The 20,677-nt window shown below is 42.8% G+C and overlaps 1 protein-coding gene across 4 annotated transcripts in view; it reads left to right on the top strand.

Moving 5' to 3' along the window:
• ebf2 (EBF transcription factor 2) overlaps positions 1-20,083 on the top strand; it is a 28,412-nt gene extending 8,329 nt beyond the window's left edge. For 2 of the 4 annotated variants that reach the window (XM_086312914.1, XM_086312913.1), the window contains exons 7-16: positions 12,811-12,892; positions 14,359-14,500; positions 15,532-15,662; positions 16,653-16,779; positions 16,876-16,964; positions 17,083-17,148; positions 17,692-17,866; positions 17,958-18,140; positions 18,253-18,423; positions 18,598-20,083. In XM_086312914.1, coding sequence (XP_086169040.1) covers positions 12,811-12,892; positions 14,359-14,500; positions 15,532-15,662; positions 16,653-16,779; positions 16,876-16,964; positions 17,083-17,148; positions 17,692-17,866; positions 17,958-18,140; positions 18,253-18,423; positions 18,598-18,629 — 1,198 coding nt within the window. In that variant the 3' untranslated portion in view covers positions 18,630-20,083. Of the gene's footprint in view, positions 1-12,810; positions 12,893-14,358; positions 14,501-15,531; positions 15,663-16,652; positions 16,780-16,875; positions 16,965-17,082; positions 17,149-17,691; positions 17,867-17,957; positions 18,141-18,252 lie in introns of all 4 variants that reach the window. The other 2 variants (XM_086312911.1, XM_086312910.1) reach the window with 1 other exon arrangement.
• The last annotated feature ends 594 nt before the right edge of the window (positions 20,084-20,677 follow it).

Here is a 20,677-nt window from a genome sequence, read left to right as displayed (position 1 = left end):
TTAAATTAAATCATTGACCTACTGTACTCTCTAATCACACTGGCCATATCCTGTCCTGATGGGGGCTTCTCCCTCTCGACTAGCCTACAAAATCCCCTCCTCAGGGACCCACCTATTAGAAGCCAGTTAATTTCTGCTAAGCTGGTGGAATACTGCTTTGCCCAATCAGAGGTGTCCTTACTTTTCTCCATATGCTCAATGTATGTATGCTCAACTAGGAGGAAGTTTATAACACATATGCATCGTTTGCATGCACGCAAACGAATGTATATTTTCATGCTTGTGGGGATGTTTATTTATGTATGTATATGGATCTATGTACGATTGTCTGTGTGTCTCTTTGACCCCTACACTGACCTTTTCCCCTAGTCCTTGCTTGGGTCTTAAATTATTCATGTGTGTGTGTGTGTCTGAAGCCTATGCGCATTTGTGTATGTGTGTGCACTTCTGTGTGTGTGTGTGGAGGAGACAGTCAGTTTCTGTGGCTCCAGTAATCAGCCTCCTGCTCCCAGCCCTAACACCTGTTCTCCAATTAACATGCAGCGTGCTGGGGCCCACTCCCTTCCACCACCACTGCTTTCTACCCTTTTCCTTCCTTCTTTTCTCCTTCTCCTCGCACCCTCAGTGCATTGCTCCCTTTCCACCTGCCCCAGTTTGTATCTGTGCTTCTGCACACCCCTCTCGCCCTTTTGCTCTCACATGCTTACTATTTTAACTCCCTATTGCTTAATTCCCGTGCTCCTCTTTCTTTTCTCCGTCACATTACCATCTCCTTCACCAACACCCCCCTCCACCCTCCCTTTAGCCTGTCTAATTTTGCCATAATTAGGCAGTGTCATTAGGACACCTACCCAAGCACAAGGGAGTTTGCAATTCCCCAAACGGCCCAAACCCCCTCTTTTCTAATCTCCTTTCCATATTGTTTCAGTTTTCTCTCCCCCTTCTCCTGCTGCTGCTGCTACTGCTGCTACTGCTGCAGCTCCCTCCACCTTCCCTTCTTTCTAATCCTGATCTGAGTGAAAGGGGAGAGAGAGGAGATCACAGCTGATCCACTGGGAGGGGTGAAAGGACAGAGGGTGGAGGGATGAAGAGGGCAAGGGCAGGAGTTGACAAAGAGATGACTCGAGTTGCTTTTGGGGGCGAATTATCTAACGCCCCAGTGCCTGCTGTGTCTGCTAGTTTTGCAGCTGCATAGGTGAACTGTTATACTCGCAGTCCTAATGTGACATCTCTGTTTGCAGGATGTCACTTATCCTTGACTGATGGCCTGACTTGTTTTCTGATTGGTTAGATGAGTGGATTGTTCAATAGGAAGTTGGATCAATGCCTCTGGGCTCATTACTATAAATGTAATTCTTCAAGCTCATGCAATCAATGTATTTATTACATTACATTTCTTTTCTTTCATTTCGCTTGTTTTAATAAACATGCGAGAATGAATCTTTTTTCAGAAACTGGTGGTTGATTATTTTGACAGGTCATTTTTAAGGTCATTTATTAAGCAAAACAGAAAATTATTGAGTGCTTTCAGGTCAAAATTCAAATACTGGTATTTCTTTTATTTTTATTTCTTTATTTTTGGATGATTGCTTTCACTGTTTGAAATTTAGCTCATTCTCAATCTCAACCCAGGCAGATCTGTTAATGGTGGTATTATTGCAAAACTGATCTCTGACCTCAGAGAAACTATATTGGTTCTGGGCCTCAGTCTTTATGAGTGAGCTGTGGGGTTTACAATGGAGACAAGCAGATGTCAGTATTAGTATTAGGCTGTGTGGGTTGAATGGGATTTGTTGGGGGGGCAGCTCTGGGTGTGTGCTTTTATATTTGGCTAAGAAGCTGAGATCAATAGTTGGTCATATAGAGTGTGTAGAGGGATCCATTGTAAGGCAGGAGTCTTGTGAGGGGCACTGGGGTGATCAATGGTAAGCACTATCTCACTAATTGATCGTGTTTCCAAGAGGGCCCTTTTTTAACAAGCCGGTGCTCAGAGAAAAGACGAATAATCAATAGGAATTTTCCAATGTTGTCAATATGCCTGTTCCCTCCCCCACACTGAAAATGAGCTCACAAGGACTGTTACATACTTGTGCACACTTTCATCAGCAGCAGCTTAAACCCAGATTTTTTGTTTTTCAGAAGGATGCATTTAGAGTTTATTTTATTCTTTTATTTATTAAAACTATAGTATATGAGTCTCGAGAAATGACTTTATTTGAGCTTAGCTCCGAGAACGATCCATTATTCTTAATCTTAGGTTGTGGGTTGTATTGATCTGTTTGTAGTCTTGGTTCTAGTTGTGTGCATGTACCACAGGTTTGTTTTCATTGAGTGCGTGCAGGGTTTCCTTTCTGATCAATATACAGAAAATTGGTTTAGTTTCATCTCAATTACAAATTTCCTCAGGTCAATGTGCATTATTGCAGTTATTAGTGAGCAGTTCTTAATGCTGGTATAAATCTTATGTCACATTTCTCTATATATCTCGCTTCTGCGGTGCTTGTGAGCTGTTAAACTCTGTCATTTTTATTGTTTTTTATGGCTCGACGCTGTCTGGAAAGTTTGACAATAAACTATTCAAATATCTGTTGCTGTATGTAAATACCTGCTCCCTGCCATTGTGGTGTATTAGACAGACAGTGTGACCATCTGTTTTGATGTTAGTCTTTCCACCTGCGTGTGCCTGCCTGTCATATTTTCTTTAAAAACCCATGATGATGCAGACTACTTCCCTCTGTGCTTCCTGCAGGGCTTTGCTGCCTACCTGATTTCACAGCAGGTCACATAAAGTTACTCCTTGTCCTACTAATGATGGGGAATATTGGCCTCCTCATTCTTCAACCGAAAAGAAAATAGAAACTACAAGTCTTTGGGAAAAGAACATTAAACTATCAGCCAAAGAATAAATGCAGCAACATTTTTTGGACTGTGTCAGAGGTCGAATTCCTTCCCTTTCCCAGATGCATACTCAAATTCTACCGCCAACTCGCCCCGTTAGGTCGTCATATACACGCTTGAGAGTTTTATGTGTGAGACAACAATGTCATTTTAGGAAACCGTTTCTCATGCATCCAGTATTAGATTTGCCTTTTACTGTACTTAATTAAAACTCATAATTCACTCTGTGTACACTTGTATGCTGTCTTTACCTTTTTCCTCTCATATTATTTTAGGATGAGTTTTTTGAGGTTTGGTCCAAAGCTGGAAATGGTGCACGTAGTGTCTGAACCCACACGCTTTGGAAAGCACAACTCAGTTTCACATTTTTATTGTGAAGTCACAGATCTTTTTGCCAAGAAATTATTGAAGTCCAGTCAAATATCTCAAAGTGTGTTCATACGCGCCATCCTGAACCCGAGCAATCAGCGCTAAGATCATAATATCATAGCTACATGGCTTCAAAGTTGGATCTCTCAGTTACTTTTATTTGATCCTTTGACTGGAAAAGAGTTGAAGATGATGGTGGTGAAGTTGTTGCAAACTGAGACAAATACACCTTCACATACTCTGAGTGCAGCTGTAGCTGGCTGAGGTGTTTAAGCTGTCAGTTTCTATGACAGTAAGTGGCAGTCCAGCTACAGGTGAGCCTCAAAATCTAACATTTTCAATGTGTGCAGACTTGGCTTTAAAGCTGCTGTTGAATACACTAAAGAAACTGAACATGTCATAGAGAAGCATGTGTGCGCTCTTAGTTACGGATACAGCAGCCATTATTATCTTTGCATAAATTACCTGTCTGTCACACATGCATGTTCAGAGACAAAGTCTGCCCCCCTCAGTCCGCTGTCACAGGACTCTCCCTGGTGAGCTGGTACTGTCCAGTCCCTCCAGACCCTCTGTCAGCAAGCCCCTCATGCAGGGGTCCAGGCAGCGTGGCGACAGAGCCCTGAGGCTCTAGTGCACAACGCCTCACACAGCAGAGCGGCACGCAGGCTGGACCACTGAGCAGCTGGCACAGGACTGTGGGGATGGCTCCTCCCTTGGGGCAATGCAAGCAGGAGAATGACACAAAGACAGACAGGGAGAGACGATGCAATGTCTAGAATATCAAATTCTCTGACAGGCACCGCATCAAACAGTAAGAGCCACACTCAGAGTTAAGACCGCTGAAAATGAGTTCAGGGACCTTTGGTAAGTCTCAAGCTCTCTACATTTTGGTGTCATGTGACCTGGAAATACCCGGGACTCCAGCATGCACAGGAAGTGTATAATGAGTGGAAGGTTATGGGCCGAGTTTGTGTTTGGTCACCTTTGCTCTGATACGGCCAGCATTTGGCTGTTGTGGCTTGAACTCTGCCACAAGAAGTAGGCCTGGTTTGTTTTCTTTGAGAGCCTACACAGGGGGCAGTAGGAAACAGACAGCAACGGAGAGATGTTGTGACAGGAAATGGGATCGGACTACCAATGGATGAACTGTGGGGGGGGGGGGATATTTATGAATGTGAATTTCGAGGAGGGGTGGGATGCTGGGGAAAACCCTCCCATTTGTCTAGCCACTAATAAGGTTCACCTTTGGTTGAGCAGTGAAGGGATTAAGCAGGGACACTCAAAGGATCACAAGTGGGCAAATTACAGTGATTTAGCAGCACTTCAGATCATGAGCAAGCGAACAAGCATTCCTGCACTGGACTTTCATAAGAATCTAGAATCTTTTGTGTGTGTTTGTGTGTGTGTTGGGGGGGTTGCTGGAGTCAAAGGCCAGTTAGCAGTGGTATTTGGTAACAGGGGCTGTTTTCTTTGGCTGGACACTGCTGCTGGGGGTGACTGGGTTTGGTTGTGGTTAAAGGCTTAAATTTCACTAATGACTTAACAATGCCCCCTGGTGCTAAGCCGGCCCCACAGGCCACCTTGTTTTTTTGTTTGTCTATTTATCTGGGATCTGGAAAGACTCTTATTTTTCTTAGGAGTTAGATTTCTCTGAAATCCCTGACGCTCACTTTTTGAAAGCATTTCCAAACACTAATATTTACACTTCTGCAGGATTTAAAAAAAAAATAAAAAATTTGATTAAGTATCACAGGCAAAAGTTATACTTCCTGCGGTCCATGAAGGAAACAGACAGGCAAAGACGCTGTGTATAGACACAGTTCTTATACAATAGCTTTTCATTCGTAAGAACTTCAGTACATTTATCAAAGCTGCTTGAAAAAAATCAAGCATGGAGTAGCATGGAGCATATGAGTGCAGGATTGCTGCAGAGAACCTTCCCACTGAAGGCAAGTCCATGGTGTGTTTCCATCTTAATAAGAAAATCTTTGGTGTGACCGTTATTAGCCATTCTCAAGCAAATTTAATGTGTAGAGCACAATGTAGATACTGCACATTATCTTTAATAATAATCTTTAATAATTTGTTAACTGTCACAATTTGCTGTCTTTGTGCTATTTCAGATGTTACATCATATCCGATAGTCATGGCTATACCCAGGTTATGTTCCCCTTGAGATTTAGTTTGATTTAGTTAAGTTTTTTCTTATGTTTTTTTTTTGCTGACCTCATGATTGATTTTAGTTACAAATAAGAAAATAACCCACACTTTCTATTGACCGTGTGCAATACACAATTTTTTTTTAACTGTCTTGCAACAAACAGCGAGCAAAGAACCAAAATGGGCTTAAAAGTATAGAGAGTGAGCTAAAAGCCTGAAGTTTTTGAAGCGTTTTCACGAGATCTCATGAGAACTCGGTGGCTTGTCTGATGTGGGGATGATTGCTGGATCGAACATAACATTAACAAATAAAAGTCTGACAGGAAATGTGAATTAAAAATGGAAAAAGCAGTTTAACAATTGTCGCTGCAATCTTTTGGATACATGCAGCAGGGTGTGGGATGGTCCTGATGAATCTGTCAGGGCTGAGGGCAAGGGGTGATGTGACTGCTGACAGGCTCCCAGCAGGCATGCTGAGAGCCCCAACAGTCTGCATGCCCTCCCTAAAGCCTCCACCCTCCTGGCCCCCCAACCACTCTGCTCCCCTTCTCCTCTCGCAGTCCACGGCTCCCACACATTTGTTGTGTATTAGCCATGGACAGTAAATTACAGCACCTTGAAACCTCTGAGTGATTCCATTCCCATCTCTTCGCACGTTCCTCCTCTCTCCCTTCAGCACCATTATCCAGCTCACTTTCTCTGCGTCTGTCTATCTTCCTCATTTTCTCTCCTTTTGATCTGTTTTCCTTCTCCTGTCTGTCATAGTCGTCCTGGCTTTTCGACTCCCTCAACCCTGTCAGATTTCTCTCCCCTGTCTGTCTTTCTCTCACTTCTGCTATACTTCTCATCCTCCTTTCTCCATTGTGTCACGCTACACAGCGTTCCCTCCCAAACACATCCCCTCCGCTCCCCCTTTACTTTCTTACAAGCAGGTCCCTGTTGTCTAGGCTTCACAGGTTTCTCAGCAGTTTCTCTCTCTCTCGTGCTGCTTCCCATCCCGCTCTCTCGCCCTCTTCTTCCCTCTCCCTCTTTACACCCCCCCCCCCCCCCCCACCCTCCCTTCTCTCTCTTTCTGGAAACAGATGTTGTTTGTCAGATCTTATCATTACTGGCTAATTAAGAAGACATCTCTTCTCCTTCTGTTGTTGCTTCTCTTTCCTCTCCTCTCCCTCTCAGTGGCATCCATCCCAGCTTCATTGTTCTTTTGGGCCAAGCTTTATACACGTTATTGGTAAATCTTATTAGCTGCTGATTGATTGAAAGGGTATTGAAAAGGTAAGATTAGATTTTGGTGCGTCGTGGATGACCTTCTGGCATATTTGAAATCTATTCAGTTGAAGAAGGTGCTACGTGTCTCCATCTGACAGTTGTGAGAGTATATTTTGAATCCTCGTCCCTCAGGACACGCCAAGCATGCTGGGAGAGGTCAGGCCACTGATGGGACTTCTATTCCCTGTCCTGGTTGTGAATTCATGCTCTCTAGACTCTGAATATCTATCCATATCTATCTATTTGGCAGGCTGACCGCAGTCCCATGTGGATGGTCTCTATGCTATGCTTTTGGCTAAGCTCGAGAGACTAACACATTAATTCATTTTAAATTGTTGAAATGCACATTTAGCAGCTGGTGAGAGGTTATGCAGTAAAACACTTTTTACACCCAAGAGAAACCTCTCAAGTGCCTCTTGAGTACCCTTCCCATCATTCCACTTTCCTCCTCGCAGCCCTCTTAAGCTCCCAGCTCCAGAATGCTACAGTCACTTTTTCAGTGGCAAGCCTAAAGGTTTTACAGCGCTACCCAGCTCTATAAATCAGCACCAGTGGTTAAAATGTTTGGCTTTGTCACAGTTCTCAAGTTTAGAGGCGGGGTAGGTCTGGGCTGGGGTTGCAGGGGTGAAGCCAGCCCGGGAGGCAACGGAGAGGAGGCCAAAAGGGACACAGCCAATCCACCAGTCAAATTTATAAAGAGCTGAGTTCATCCATGTGCTCGCTGTCTGCTTTAAGGTGTATCTGATGAAAGTTAGCATGTTCCTTTTTGAAGCCCAACTTCTTAGTCCTGCATTTTGTCTTCACACAAACAGCCAAAAGAAGAAGCCTGAATAAAATCTGTGTTTTATAGCAGCAAAATAATTCTAGTGATGTGTAATTACCTGAGGTAGGGATAAGAACGGATAAATAAAACACACAGCATTAAGTTGATGTGTGGTATATTCACACTGTTTTATTTTACATGAGTAAGTTGGCCAATGGAGGATAATCTTCCCAGCTCACACAGGATAAATACTGCTGTCAAATGAGATCAGGGTCCTACAGTGACAATCCATTTAGTAGATAAAGCCTTCATCTGTATTTAACTTGTGGAAACAGATGAGGGTCAAGCTTTATTTTTTTTTAATGATGATGATGACGACTGCATATATGTTTAAAAAGCATCCCGAAAAAAAGAAAATGAAAGAGATGCTCAAGCTGTAGGGAATTTGTGTGGCATTTGCTGGTGAAAGGGCAGTGAAGGTGATGCCACAGATATCCCTGTATGTTTTTAGGAGGAGGAGGGGAGCGGACTGGGGACGACTGGTGTGAAAGGTCCTGTGGTGGTATGCGACAGAGGGGGTATCAGTTCGTGGAGGGTTTTCTGTGCCCCATTAGCAATGTCAGAGGTCAGGTGCCCCGGGTGTTAACCCTGGTGACCAGTCTAGCTCCCAGTCTGCCAGGGGACCCTGGTCCAGGGGTATTTATTACTCTTCCCCACTGACACATACACATCTACTATGCTCCAATTCCCCCCCCCCCCCCCCCCCCCCAATACAGCTCCCCTCATGAAGGAAAACAAAGCTCCCCCAGCCATTTCTCAGCCAAAATATATGTCCTAATTGGATGCATGTCCATACAGTGATGCATGATGACCCATCTGTAGATTTTTGTCTTACAGTGAAAAATTGTTACATCCTCCCTAATTTATCCAAATCTTCATTCCTAGCCATGAGCTGCAGCGTGTTTTGGCCCATTTCACGCGTGTTTTATTAAAAATCAGCTAGCATGCTTACATTTTTTAGGCATTTGTTTTTTAGGCATCACTTTTTCTAATGTGGATAATTCTGCATGATTGATTGTGCACACATGGCTGCTTTCAAGTCAGTATTTGTCTTTGTGTGTGCATGTGTACGTGTGTGTTGTTTTATGGCCTGTGTGTGTGTGAGACATACACATGCATGCGTGCATGTATCTTAGCCTGCTGTACGAGTTAGTGTTCTCAGTGTGTGAGTGTGGCAGAGGAAGGCCCTCAGCATGTCAGTATGTTTTAATGCTTCACATCTGGTTTCCTAATTTTCCTCCCCTCCTCCCCACCCGCCTTTCAGCTCCCCTCCACCACGATGTCAGGACACTGTTTTGTTTTTTCAGGGTGGCGGTGGGGAGGTGATGGAGGGGATGTCTGATGAGTGATGGCCCTGCATACAGGACGTCGACATTCTTCCTCTCTTCCTCCGCGTCCGCCTCTTCATCTTTTTTGCATTTTGCAGCCTTTTTTAGTTTGAATATTAGGGATTACAGACTGGGTCAAAAATTACATTTATTAAGATGATGAAGAAGAGCGTCTCTTTTTCCGTCTCCACTTTTCGCCTCTCACCAAGCAGCAGGGATCCCACTTTTGCTGAGCAAAAATGATGACAGTCACCCTCTCCCCATAGTTTGCTTTAAGTTTTCTCCTCTCGTATATTTGGATTAAAGCATAAATTTGTCACTTTTGCTGCACTGACCCAAAATTAGAAAACTAAAGCCAACCCCAGGAAAGTGAGAGTCGGAGTGTTTTCTGTGCTCCTGGCTAATTTGAACTCTTCATTAAAGCCACGCTTGAATCAGATTGCTTGAAGAGCCACTGCAACCAGTAAAAGTTCATTTACAGCGAGCATAGTGGGTGATGTGTTTTACGACTATGTGAAAAGGCAGTTTATGTCAACAGTGATTAGTGCTGATGAATGCCTATGAAAATTTTTGTTAAGTCCTTTGGTGCTTAGGTGCTCACTGGATAATTAAGGCCATGTGTAAAGCAGGGCAATGCTTACATGTGTAACAGATGCTAAAATCGACTGAGGAATGTGAAACCAAGCATAGTAAAGAATGAAAACGTGTTAAAAAAAAAAACTGTTACTCTTTTATTGTTTTTAGTGTCACGACTTGGAGTTTGGTCACTGATCTAGTTTTAGCAAAGCAAGTTGTCACTCCTGGGATGCCCACCTCATGCTGCGAGGTCTGTGTTTAGTCTTGGGAACTGACGCAGATGTAGACAAAGGGACTGGAGGCCTTGACAGAGATTTAGAAGTGAAGACAGAAAAGAAAAAAACACACTCCCTGTGGCGCTCTAGTGTAAAATGATCCCAAAGTTTAAGACTTGGTTCTATGTTTTGTTTGTGTTTCCTGTTTTAAGCGTGTCTGTGGAGGGAAGACGCTGCAGAAGATAAAACTTGATTCTCATAGCTGACTGCAGCATGCTGTAGGGTGAAATTTGCCACTAATGTGGAACAGCAATCTTAATCTAAGAAGTTTTATTTTTAAAATACATTTTTACAAGATTACCAATAATGCTTTATCTTATAGTCTGCAGTTCTTCTTCAATTGTCAGTCGTTAAAACAAATATTTATTGAGGCAGACAGTTTAAAAATTGTTTCATACCTCCCATTAGTTTTATTTGCACTGTGTTACCCACTTGACAGTGTTTTAATAAAAACAGGATCTCTCTTTCCCACCTGCTTTATGGAGCAGTATAATCTGTGGATGTGTAACAAGGCAGCTATTAAATATAAACACGATAACTCTGGTGGAGTTCTTTGAAAATAGCCTTTCTCTGCAATTTCCCTGTGACATGAGGATCACCTCCAATTCTTAGCGTGTTCTCTTCGTCTCTTCTGTGTGCACGGGGAGGTGTGTGGGTGTATTACATTACCAAAACAAAAACAAACAACAGCAATATTAAACTTTTGCAACCACAATAGAGGAGGGGATAAAAACAGAGGGTCCTCGACTTCTTATTAATTATGCAAGATTAGTCTAATTATAATTCAGCAAATGAATGTGTGGCAGAAGGTGCGAGGCGACGGGGCTGGGAGATTTGCATGTTAAGTGGGCAGGGGGAAGCGGCTAATGCATGCTAATATATGCGTCAATGTCTCGCTTTAATTTCAGCATTTGCAGCTGTGTGCGTCCGAACTGGGGGGGGTGAAAAGTTGACTCAATGGGTTTTTGGGAGGGGAGCAGAGGGGTGTGTGTCAGTGTATTAGAGTGTGCATGTATGCATGCATGCGGATGTGTGGTTGTGAGCGTGCATGTGTGAGGCATCCGGTGTCATACAAACAAGGAATGATGAGAAGAAGTCAACAAACAAGGTCAAGAACCCTCAGAAAGTGCACAAAGCCTGAGATCGGTGTAGACAGCCTTTGAATTAGGTTGTGATTTTGGTATCTGATGCATCACTACAGCAGAAATTTATCATGTCAGTCAGTCAAGTGAGTGATTACGACTGGATTGTGTGAGGAAACCAGTGTTATCAAACCACAGGCATACAATGGACCTGCTTACTGAACCAGAAATGTGATTCCTGTGATGTAATGGTTAATGCATAAGGCTTCTATATTCCTTTAAATGAGCCACAGTGTAAGAAGCATTGGCCCGGACATAATCAATATGTGTTCTGTATCACCTTCAGTAGACACAGTAAAATGAAACGGGACACTTTTGATTATTGTCCACTTGTAGAGTCCAGAACCAGACTTTAAAACTCTGCCTGTGCAGGATTTTAACATACATGTACTGCTGCATGTATGTTAAAATCCTGCAGATGTGCCCTTTTACATGTTTCCACCCCAAACTGAGCGTAGCTTTGAGTTTGGAGGCCTAAGATCTAAGTGATAAATTGCAATCGCCCTCTGCCAACAACAATATTGATTGTCCTCTGACGAAATAGCTCAAATCAAGAAATATTGGACACACTGTTGGAACGGAGTTAGAAGCCAGGTCCTGTTCGCAAGGGAGGAAGTTGGAGCGAGTGATGGAAGAATAGCGAGTAAAAACTGACAGAATGAGGGAGAGATTAGTATTCGATGGGAGGATTCAGGGCCATGGGGCCAATATGAAGTTCCTCTCCAAACAACCGCTCTACATTAAGATGACTTATACTTGCAGAAAACACAGTGTGGGTGGGATTGGAGCTACCCATGAAGCCCCCCCCCAAACTAAAAAACCCCCCAAAAGAAATACGTTGGATCCTTGTGCAACATTTTTCTCTGCTTTGCTATTCTTTGTTTTATTGGAGTGCTAATGGGTGTGTTTCTCACAGACACGGCAGAGATGTGGCAGATGTGTTTACTGTGAAGTGAAGAAGCGTAATTACATCACAATCCTGCATCAGCGCAAAGCTCATTCCTATTTTATTGTATTTTAACACATGTCCTCTCTTTAAGTCCTCCACCTCCTGAGCCCTGTCTGCACCTGTCCTCTTTATATACTTTCCTGCCTCTCACCTCGCCAAGTCTCTCTCCTGGCTCCGCGCTGGGTTTCAGTGATGGAATGTGTTCTTGTTGTTTCCTTTTCTTTCCCACCGCTGTCTTTGCCTCAGCATGGGGACTTTGGGATTGCGGCAGAGCTGCGTTGCCATGGCAGCGGGCTATGTTGCCGAACTGCGTACACCTGGGATTTGGAGTCTCTCTCCACAGTCTCCCTCTCTCCTATTTATTCCACCTTTCTCTCAGGTTTCCTTTGGTGCAGCAGAGGCTATCAGCACCTCTTTCTCTCTCTCTCTCTCACCTACTCTGTGTCTGCACAGTCTATCACACCCAGAAGTAGACTCACATACGTAATGAGACACATATACTTGAAAACAAAATTCATGTCCATACTAGTGCCTGTGCCTCTATCGCTACCTTCCATCTTCCCACCTCCTCGTTTCACTTTCTCTATAGTTGTCTGTACTTCATTTCCCTCTCCATTCCCATGTGGGGGTTCAAATACGGCATTGTGGGATACCACGGTCCCTTGAGTCTCCTGGCATACATCACTGTCTCCAGTGTACTTTGAAACACCGTGGCTGTTTCACTGGACTGTGCTTCAAAATCTCATTACTTGATTTAAAGTGTAATAACATTGACTTTATTATTAAACTAAACAGCTGGGATTGAAGACAGAACAGTAATCAGATGTGTACAGAGCAGAGACGCACACATCCGCACAACCTTACACACACAAGACCTGTCTCGGAAAAATAATTAGCGTCTTCTTAGACTGCCAGTTTGTTACAGGGTAGCAAATAATCACAAACGTGATCAAGATTCTTTTGTGTGATGCTTTTTTTGTTGCTAATATACAAACATGTGTCCTTGTATTTACCTTTGCAGGTTTTTCTTGAAGTTTTTCCTGAAATGTAACCAGAATTGTCTGAAGACAGCAGGAAACCCAAGGGATATGAGGAGATTTCAGGTACAAGTACACGGAGGGAAACCAGCAAGTGTGTGAGTGTGTGCTTGCATGGAAGTGGGGAACGTGGCACTAAAAAACAAAAGGTTTTGGATTAATGAGAATGTCACCTCGTGTCTTCTAATTTAGATAGAGGATTTTGTTTTTGAATTTTCTTGTCACACTTTTACCTTAAACTCCTCCTTTGGAGAGGTTATGCAGAGAAAAACACGAAGGTGGGAGTTAAAGGTGAAAGTTAAAAATCAATAAGAAGACAGCAAGACAGAAAGACAAGTGAAAGGAGTTGGATATGTGGAGGGGGGCTTGGTCGTGGGGGTGCTGGAGTGCAGGAAATAGGTTGAGGTGTTTCAGGAAGTTGTCAAGAATTGAGTGATTGGCTCCAGATGGAGGAGGTCATGCTCCGTGACCCAGGAAGTGGTCACTTGGGACGCTCCCGCCTCACTTCCTCTGCCGTCTTTCAGCAGCAGCGGCCTCTGTCTGGCATTCTCCTCCTCCCAGCAAACCCCCTGTCCCTTCCCTGTCTTCGTCCTGCTGTCTTGCACCATTTTTGCTTTATCCCCTGCGAGGTGACACACGCTGAGAAGTTATGAGCACGCAGGCACTTGGAGACTGTCATCTCCGGGTTAAAAGGTGATCGGAGCTGGACAGGAGTCTGACGCTAGATCGATAATTTACAGTTATTTTCCTATAGCTGCCCTTCTTTTTCCACCACCTATGGATCATATGCCTTTTCTCCTTTTTTCCCTCCTCGTGTTCCCTCACCTGTAAAATTACTGCCATGTGTTTATTTCAAAGGGAGTAAAAAGATTGATCTTTTCTGACATATCTAAAAAAAAATAAACAAAAAAATAAAAATAAAAACATTATGGTTTATTCAAATTCTTTTCTCATTGATCTTCTCCCTTTAACTGTCAAAAAATGTTCATAAACATGCGGAAACTCAGTTTTGCGCTCAGGATTAGCATCAACACTCATAATTTTTCCAAAGAGAAAAGTGTCTTCTCATTAATTATTTGTATGTCATCCTCATGATGTGGGAAGGGACACACACATGCTGAGACCAGAAAATCAAATTAGGGTCACAATATATCATCCACTACCTTAACTGCTGGCTAAAATGGGAGATTTGGTCCATATGTTTGCTGTCATTGAAGGATCACGAGGAGACAACGATGAGCCTGCTGCATGCTCTATGAATCAAAAAGTTAGTGCAGGAGAGGCCATATGGAGACCTGATGGGGGAGTGGAGGCTTGCGGGAACAGTGTCATCCCCAGAATGCAGACATATTATGGAGATCCTGGGGATGTCACATTACCTATTAAGAAATATGACTATCACCTGTACACTAAAACAAATCGTTGCTCAGGGATTTTACTGTCGTAACCTGAGATTGTGACTCGCAGCATGCTGTCTAAGTGGGTCATAGACGCTCATGTATCTTCCTCATGGCTCTTTTCCTCTCTTTCAGGTGGTCCTGTGCAGCACTGTGAGTGTAGACGGTCACGTCCTAGCCGTGTCTGACAACATGTTTGTCCACAACAACTCAAAACATGGCAGAAGAGCTCGAAGACTGGAGCCAGGCGAGTCTGTCGAGAATACGATGGAATATGGTAAGACAATTACGCCATCGCGTCACACTTCATTTACCGTACCTTTTTTTTCTGTGTTACATGTCTGCTGCATCACTCACAAGAAGCATAAGACACACTCATCCACAGAACATAAGGGAACAGCAGGTACTCGAGTTGCATAACGTCCGATCATAATCACCGTGGTATATCAAACATAACTGCTGAGGTCATTAACTGAACTAATTAAAGCATTTATTCCATACTTGTCAATGTGTCCTAAAATATTCAACTCAAGATAATGCTGTCATCTCTAATAAACAATGTGCTATGTGGGTGACCAAGGCTTAGGTGATGAAGTGAAATTACTCCTCCCAGAGCTGGTGGTTTGATATCTTACTGCTCCATATGCGAGACTATCAAAACCCAGTCTGTTTCACAGGGCAGGCAAGCACCTTGTGTTGCAGCTACGGTGCTGTTAGTCTCTAAACAGTGAAGGAGAAACACACTTCAAAATGCTTTGTAGAACCACAAAGTGAAAATGCGTATATAAGTGGAGACCATCTTATTGTAAGCCTGAGAACAAAGTTTACAGTTGTAGACCTGGAAACGGATCTCCATCTTCAACATCACATCTCAACTAAGAACAACTTATTTATCTGAACAGTGGTCAAAGGTAACCAAGAACATTTACTCCGGTTCTGTGCATAAATACATTTCATAACGTATTTATTTTTTTAATAGAGATTTGTTTTTATCTCTTTCATTTAACGTCCATTGCTTGAGCTGCTGTGTCTGCTGACCTACACTGTATATCTTTCCAATGTGCTCTTCGAGTTCATTGTGGATAAAAATCACATCGTAAACAAAATTAAGTTGAAATATTCAGGCACTAATGCTTTTAGCTTTTGTAACTTTATCTTAGAACTTGTTTTGCACAATCCTGAACTACAGAGCATCTTTAAAACAGTCTTCATCAGATCTCCACTTCCGTTGCACATCTTCTTTTCTCAACTGCTGAACATCCTGTATTGAAACCGCTGAAGTGAATCTTGCTTTGCTCTTCTGTTTAGCTACCCCATGTATCAAAGCCATCAGTCCGAGTGAGGGCTGGACCACCGGTGGTGCAATGGTCATAGTCATTGGGGAGAACTTTTTTGACGGGCTACAAGTGGTGTTTGGAAGCATGCTCGTATGGAGCGAGGTAAGAGCATCTTCATAACATCACACTAATGGTGGTAGATATTTAAAAATGAAAACTTATGCTTTATCACATTATTTCAGTTACTCAGGTGCAGCCTACACAAAATTTGATTGTGTACTGAAAATTAGACTGTGCACTGTAGAAGTAGCCTGAACATTTACAGGACACGGTGGTGAGGATATTTCTTTAAATGCCAGTGGCAGCTGTCATAGCATGACAAATGTCACCAGGGTGTCACAGAGTTAACCTCTTAAGCCCCAAGCCTAACTGATCTCCTGCCTTTTGCCCCCGTATCAGGGGGCGTTGGGGCTTAAGAGGTTAAGCTAATGATAGTAGTCCACTTTTTGATGGCTTGAAATTTGCCACTTGTGTGTCTTTTCCTGGCCAAATGCCAGTTTCACTTTGAAAACTGAACTAAAAAATAGTCCAGCTACACTTGACTTGAGCTCCAGACCATGAGTAAAAGTCATGTGCATGGCTCGTGACCAGGACTTCTGGCCTTGTATGTAGTTTCAAACAAGCTTATGCAGGTTGTTTCCAACCTTGAACTGATTTTTTTTACACACCATGGTCTGGGTCTACAGCTCTGGAGCCTTTAGTTGGGTTTTTTGGCTGTTACCATGCTCTTGATTTTTGAAATCCAGATATCACAAGCAAGTGAGTAGTCATTCCCTAAAGCATACTCTGAAACTAGCAATAGTGACCACAGATGCACAAGGAACCTTATTATTGACCTCATCAATGAAGGAAGAATTAAAGTTGCTTCCTAGGCCTCTGTTCAGCTGGATCGTTCTCCTGAACATCCCCCGCTGGTCATTACAAAGAAGAACGATTCAAATTCTTCTTCACTGACATAATATGTCTCTGTCAATCTTTATATATAGTCTTTTTTTTTTACAAGGAGCAGAAATAAATAACCAATGTTTAGCTGGAGTCCTCATGTTGAATTTCTTATCATTTTGTGACACAGTTTCTGTGTTTGTTCCCCAGCTGATCACACCACACGCTATCCGTGTCCAGACACCTCCGAGACACATTCCCGGGGTTGTGGAAGTCACACTGTCTTATAAATCTAAGCAATTCTGCAAAGGAGCACCCGGGCGCTTTATCTACACAGGTATGTAGACACATCATTGTGCTCTATTTGTCCATGTTATCCACAAGAATTTTAAACTGAGACTGATTTTGACTTACTTTGTCCTTCCTTTTTTAGCTCTTAATGAACCAACCATAGATTATGGCTTTCAGCGTCTTCAGAAGGTTATTCCTCGGCACCCTGGTGACCCAGAGAAACTAGCTAAGGTGAGAGAAAGCTACATATATGACCTTACTATATTACGATTATCTTTCAAACCACAGTGCACATGTCATAAAGAGGTTATTGTATTCAATTTGGTTTTTGTTCTTTTGTTTTTTGCAGGAGATCCTCCTGAAAAGAGCAGCAGATCTTGTGGAAGCTTTGTATGGAAATCCACACAGTAATCAGGTTTGGTGGAAATTTTCTTTACATATTGTATTGAAGCCCAGAATAATGTACACATGTGACTGTGATTTTGTATTTTTTACATATTAACAATTAGCATTGATTTATAGACTGAATTTCTAATGTAAATGACTGATGGTTTCCAACATTTCATTATAACGACTGCATCTTCCAAAGAGGTGTGGCACTCAGAAAGCTAAAAGATTAAAAAACATTGCAAAAAAGTACAATTTTAGATTGTGGATGTCAAGTGGCTGTTCAGCTGCTGATTCTCAGTTTGCACATGAAATGAAAACTCATGAAAGCACCAGTATGAGTCAGAAAACTGTCAGCTGCACGGTTGGTACACCGTATGAAACTTGTAGCTAATGGGCTAATTGGGTGTAGCGGAGACATTCACAGTTTTAGACATTAATTAGATATTAGATATTGTGTTTACTGCCAAGCTAAAGATATATTAATTAACAGCAATAACATGTTGGCCAAACTGCATTATATGTCTGTGAGCCTGACCCATTGCTCTCTATTTTATTTGCCCTCCTGTAGGACATGCTACTGAAACGAGCGGCTGACATTGCCGAGGCGCTCTACAGTGTTCCCCGTCCTCACAGTCAGCTGCAGGCACTGCCCAGCTCACCAGCCCACGGCAGTGTCATGGGCCTGGGCTCCTATCCCTCTCAGTTGGGTGTGAGCATCGGAGAGCCAGGACAGAGCAGCCAGGGTGAGCAAACTGAGCCTTAAGTCATCCTTCACGTTTGATTTTGAAGCTAATAAAGCTCAAATGTAACCCAACTTTTCCACGGCCCCTCCAGGTTACATTCGCAACTCGAGCAGTTTGTCTCCAAGGGGTTACCCGTCAGCCTCAACTCCCCAGCAGTCAACCTATGGCACTAGTGGAGGGATGACTGGAGGCTATGGGACAGTTCCCATGTCTAGTCTAGGTGTTCCTGGATCTCCTGGTTTTAACAGTGCCTCCCCCACTGGCTCTCCCTACAGTAAGATCTTAAAAACTTTCTAAATATCTTCAAGTGTTCATTAATGAACTTAACAAAGCAGATGTGTTATGACTTTCAGGCTTAAAGTTGACTGTTGCTCTCTGTTCCACAGTAATGCCCTCTAGCCCCACTATACCAGGAAGCTCCAGCTCCTCATCTTCTCTCTTGCCTTTCTCCTCCTTCCCGTCTGCTGCTAAACAGAAGAGTGCTTTTGCTCCCGTCCTCAGGCCCCAAGGCTCTCCCTCCCCTGCCTGCCCCGCCTCAGGGGGGAACAGCTTCAGAGGTAGTCATCCAACTCACTATCTGACCCCCCTGTCTGAACTTATGAATGCAGTCTAACCCCTTGTACTAACTCGAAAGCTTTGACTGAACAAGACAGAAAACAGTTGCTGGATGTAGAATAATGCAAGAGCTGACTGAGTCGAATCATAGATTTTGTATATTTTTTTCTCTCCAGCAATGACGGGCCTGGTTGTTCCCCCGATGTAGCAAAGCACCCCCAATCTACCCCAGACCACTGCTTCACTTAGCCCCTCTTTTGGCACTACGAGGGCAGGGAGAATGGAAAATTGATCACTAGCGACCATGTACTGTATATCTTCCCTCCCCAACCCCGTATGCTCGCCTTTTCTTAGTCCCTTTTTCATCCGTCTGGATGAACAGCACGGGGTATGAAAATGTCCAAAGACCAGCTATCCACTGCAGACACGGAGGAGAATAATCCACCCACAACCACAGAGACCATCCTTAGCAAGCAGCACTAGACTGGACCACATTTGGCTGTGTACGTGTGTGTGTGTAATGAAGCCTCGGAAAAGAAACAGATGAAGACTGCTTTGAATTTCACCTCAAGCTTCAAAAGCATCTGTGTTGACTTCTGACCAACCATCACATGCAGTATTCACCTTTTTTCCTCAACACCTGCGCAAAACCATGGCCAGAGTTTTACAGGACGCACAACGAGAGCACTGAACACTGATGGACGACAGACAACTCAGATAAAAAGTTGCAGCTCTAAAAAGCAGGGTGCTATTCTGTCTGCGTATGGACACGTTAAACGGCATGTGTGTAAACCGTCTGTGAGTTAGTGAGAGGTTTTTTTGTAGTAGACTTTTTGAAGACAATTTACATTCCAGAAAAACAAACCCTTTATTTTTTGTTCTGATCGTTACGGTTTTTCAAGGGAGAGCTCTTTGTCTCAAGGGTTATTACTAAAGGAATTCATATATTGATTTATTTAAAAACAAGCAATTTAACTTATTATTGTTAGTTTAGGTAATAATATAAACGTGTTTTTATACAGTGATACTTTTTCCAGCTGTTACTGACATGAATTTATCTCAGCGGTTACTAATGAATTTGATGAATGATCAGCATAGAAGATGAATTCGTTTTTTGTTTTTTTTAAGTAAACATCCCCAGTTTGCAGGATCTTGCATAATGATATATATGTTGCAGAAGGTGATTCTCCTTGTGTAAAGGAAATGTTAGTTAGCCTTATCCCTTTTTAATTTCACTTTAAATGCATGCTCTCTTACACCGATGCCCTGGTACTTTTTCACTTCACATTACAAATTTAAATATATACGACTGTGACTTTTACATTTTACACATCCATGTTAAATGTCTCAGCCCTGTACAGGTCTCTAGTCACTATGCAGTACGGTAAATAAAAGCACAAATGCTCAAAAAGAAAGAAAAGAAGCGGGCGTATTAGATGTTCACTGACCCTCATCATTCTGTTTTTACTTGTACTTCCTTACTTACATTTTTTTCAGTATGACACAAACTGCATTCTCAGGACTCGAAAAACAAAGAACACAAAGAACAGATGACTCTTGCAAAATTGTTTTTAGAGTTTGGTTAATTTTATTTATTTAAAAATTATTAGCAATTTAATATTATGTTTTTGAAGCCATCTTTCTTTGAAATGATACAAAAAATAGTTGCAAATGTGATTTGTATATCTCAAGGTGTAATTATATTTTGTGCTCCAAATAAAATGGATACTGAAAAAAAAAAAGGTGTGATGTTGATACAAGCTGCTTTGTTTCTTGCCCTGCGTTAAATTGTAAACTGTCTTGGCATTCATTTTCACACACACTGGATTATCAGACAGTTTACTGGACATTAAGATTTTACCACAGTGCTCCACAACTCAAGGTTGTGCTGAATCTATTTTTGACTGCGCCCGTCACCTGTGTGCCCGTGCAGCTTGTTACACTGTTTTGTATACATAGCTGATGAGCCGCAGCATCTTAATTGTGATGCGAGCGTTAAAGACTGAGTAGAGCATGTCAAGATAAACAACACCCCCCTCTCTCCATCTCTCTTCTCTCCAATAAGCCTGCTTTTCTCTGAGGACCAAGCCTCTGGGGGCCCAAGTGAGAACCACATGAGTCTCCCTCCAATGAGGCCTCCTCCTCTCTGTCTCTTTCTCTCTCTTAAAACATACATACAAGCGTTTGCCTCACTGTCTTGTTTTTCAGCCTCTGCGTGGTACCGCTGTATTTCTACTTTCCTTCTCCCCTTTCTTT

The sequence above is a fragment of the Aulonocara sp. 'chitande type north' Nkhata Bay genome, linkage group LG12 (genome assembly GCF_057382095.1).
Source record: "Aulonocara sp. 'chitande type north' Nkhata Bay isolate Kocher_YH1m ecotype deep benthic linkage group LG12, A_spYH_male_GT1.1, whole genome shotgun sequence".
NCBI lineage: Eukaryota > Metazoa > Chordata > Actinopteri > Cichliformes > Cichlidae > Aulonocara > Aulonocara sp. 'chitande type north' Nkhata Bay.
This window is presented reverse-complemented; position numbering and strand designations above follow the sequence as displayed.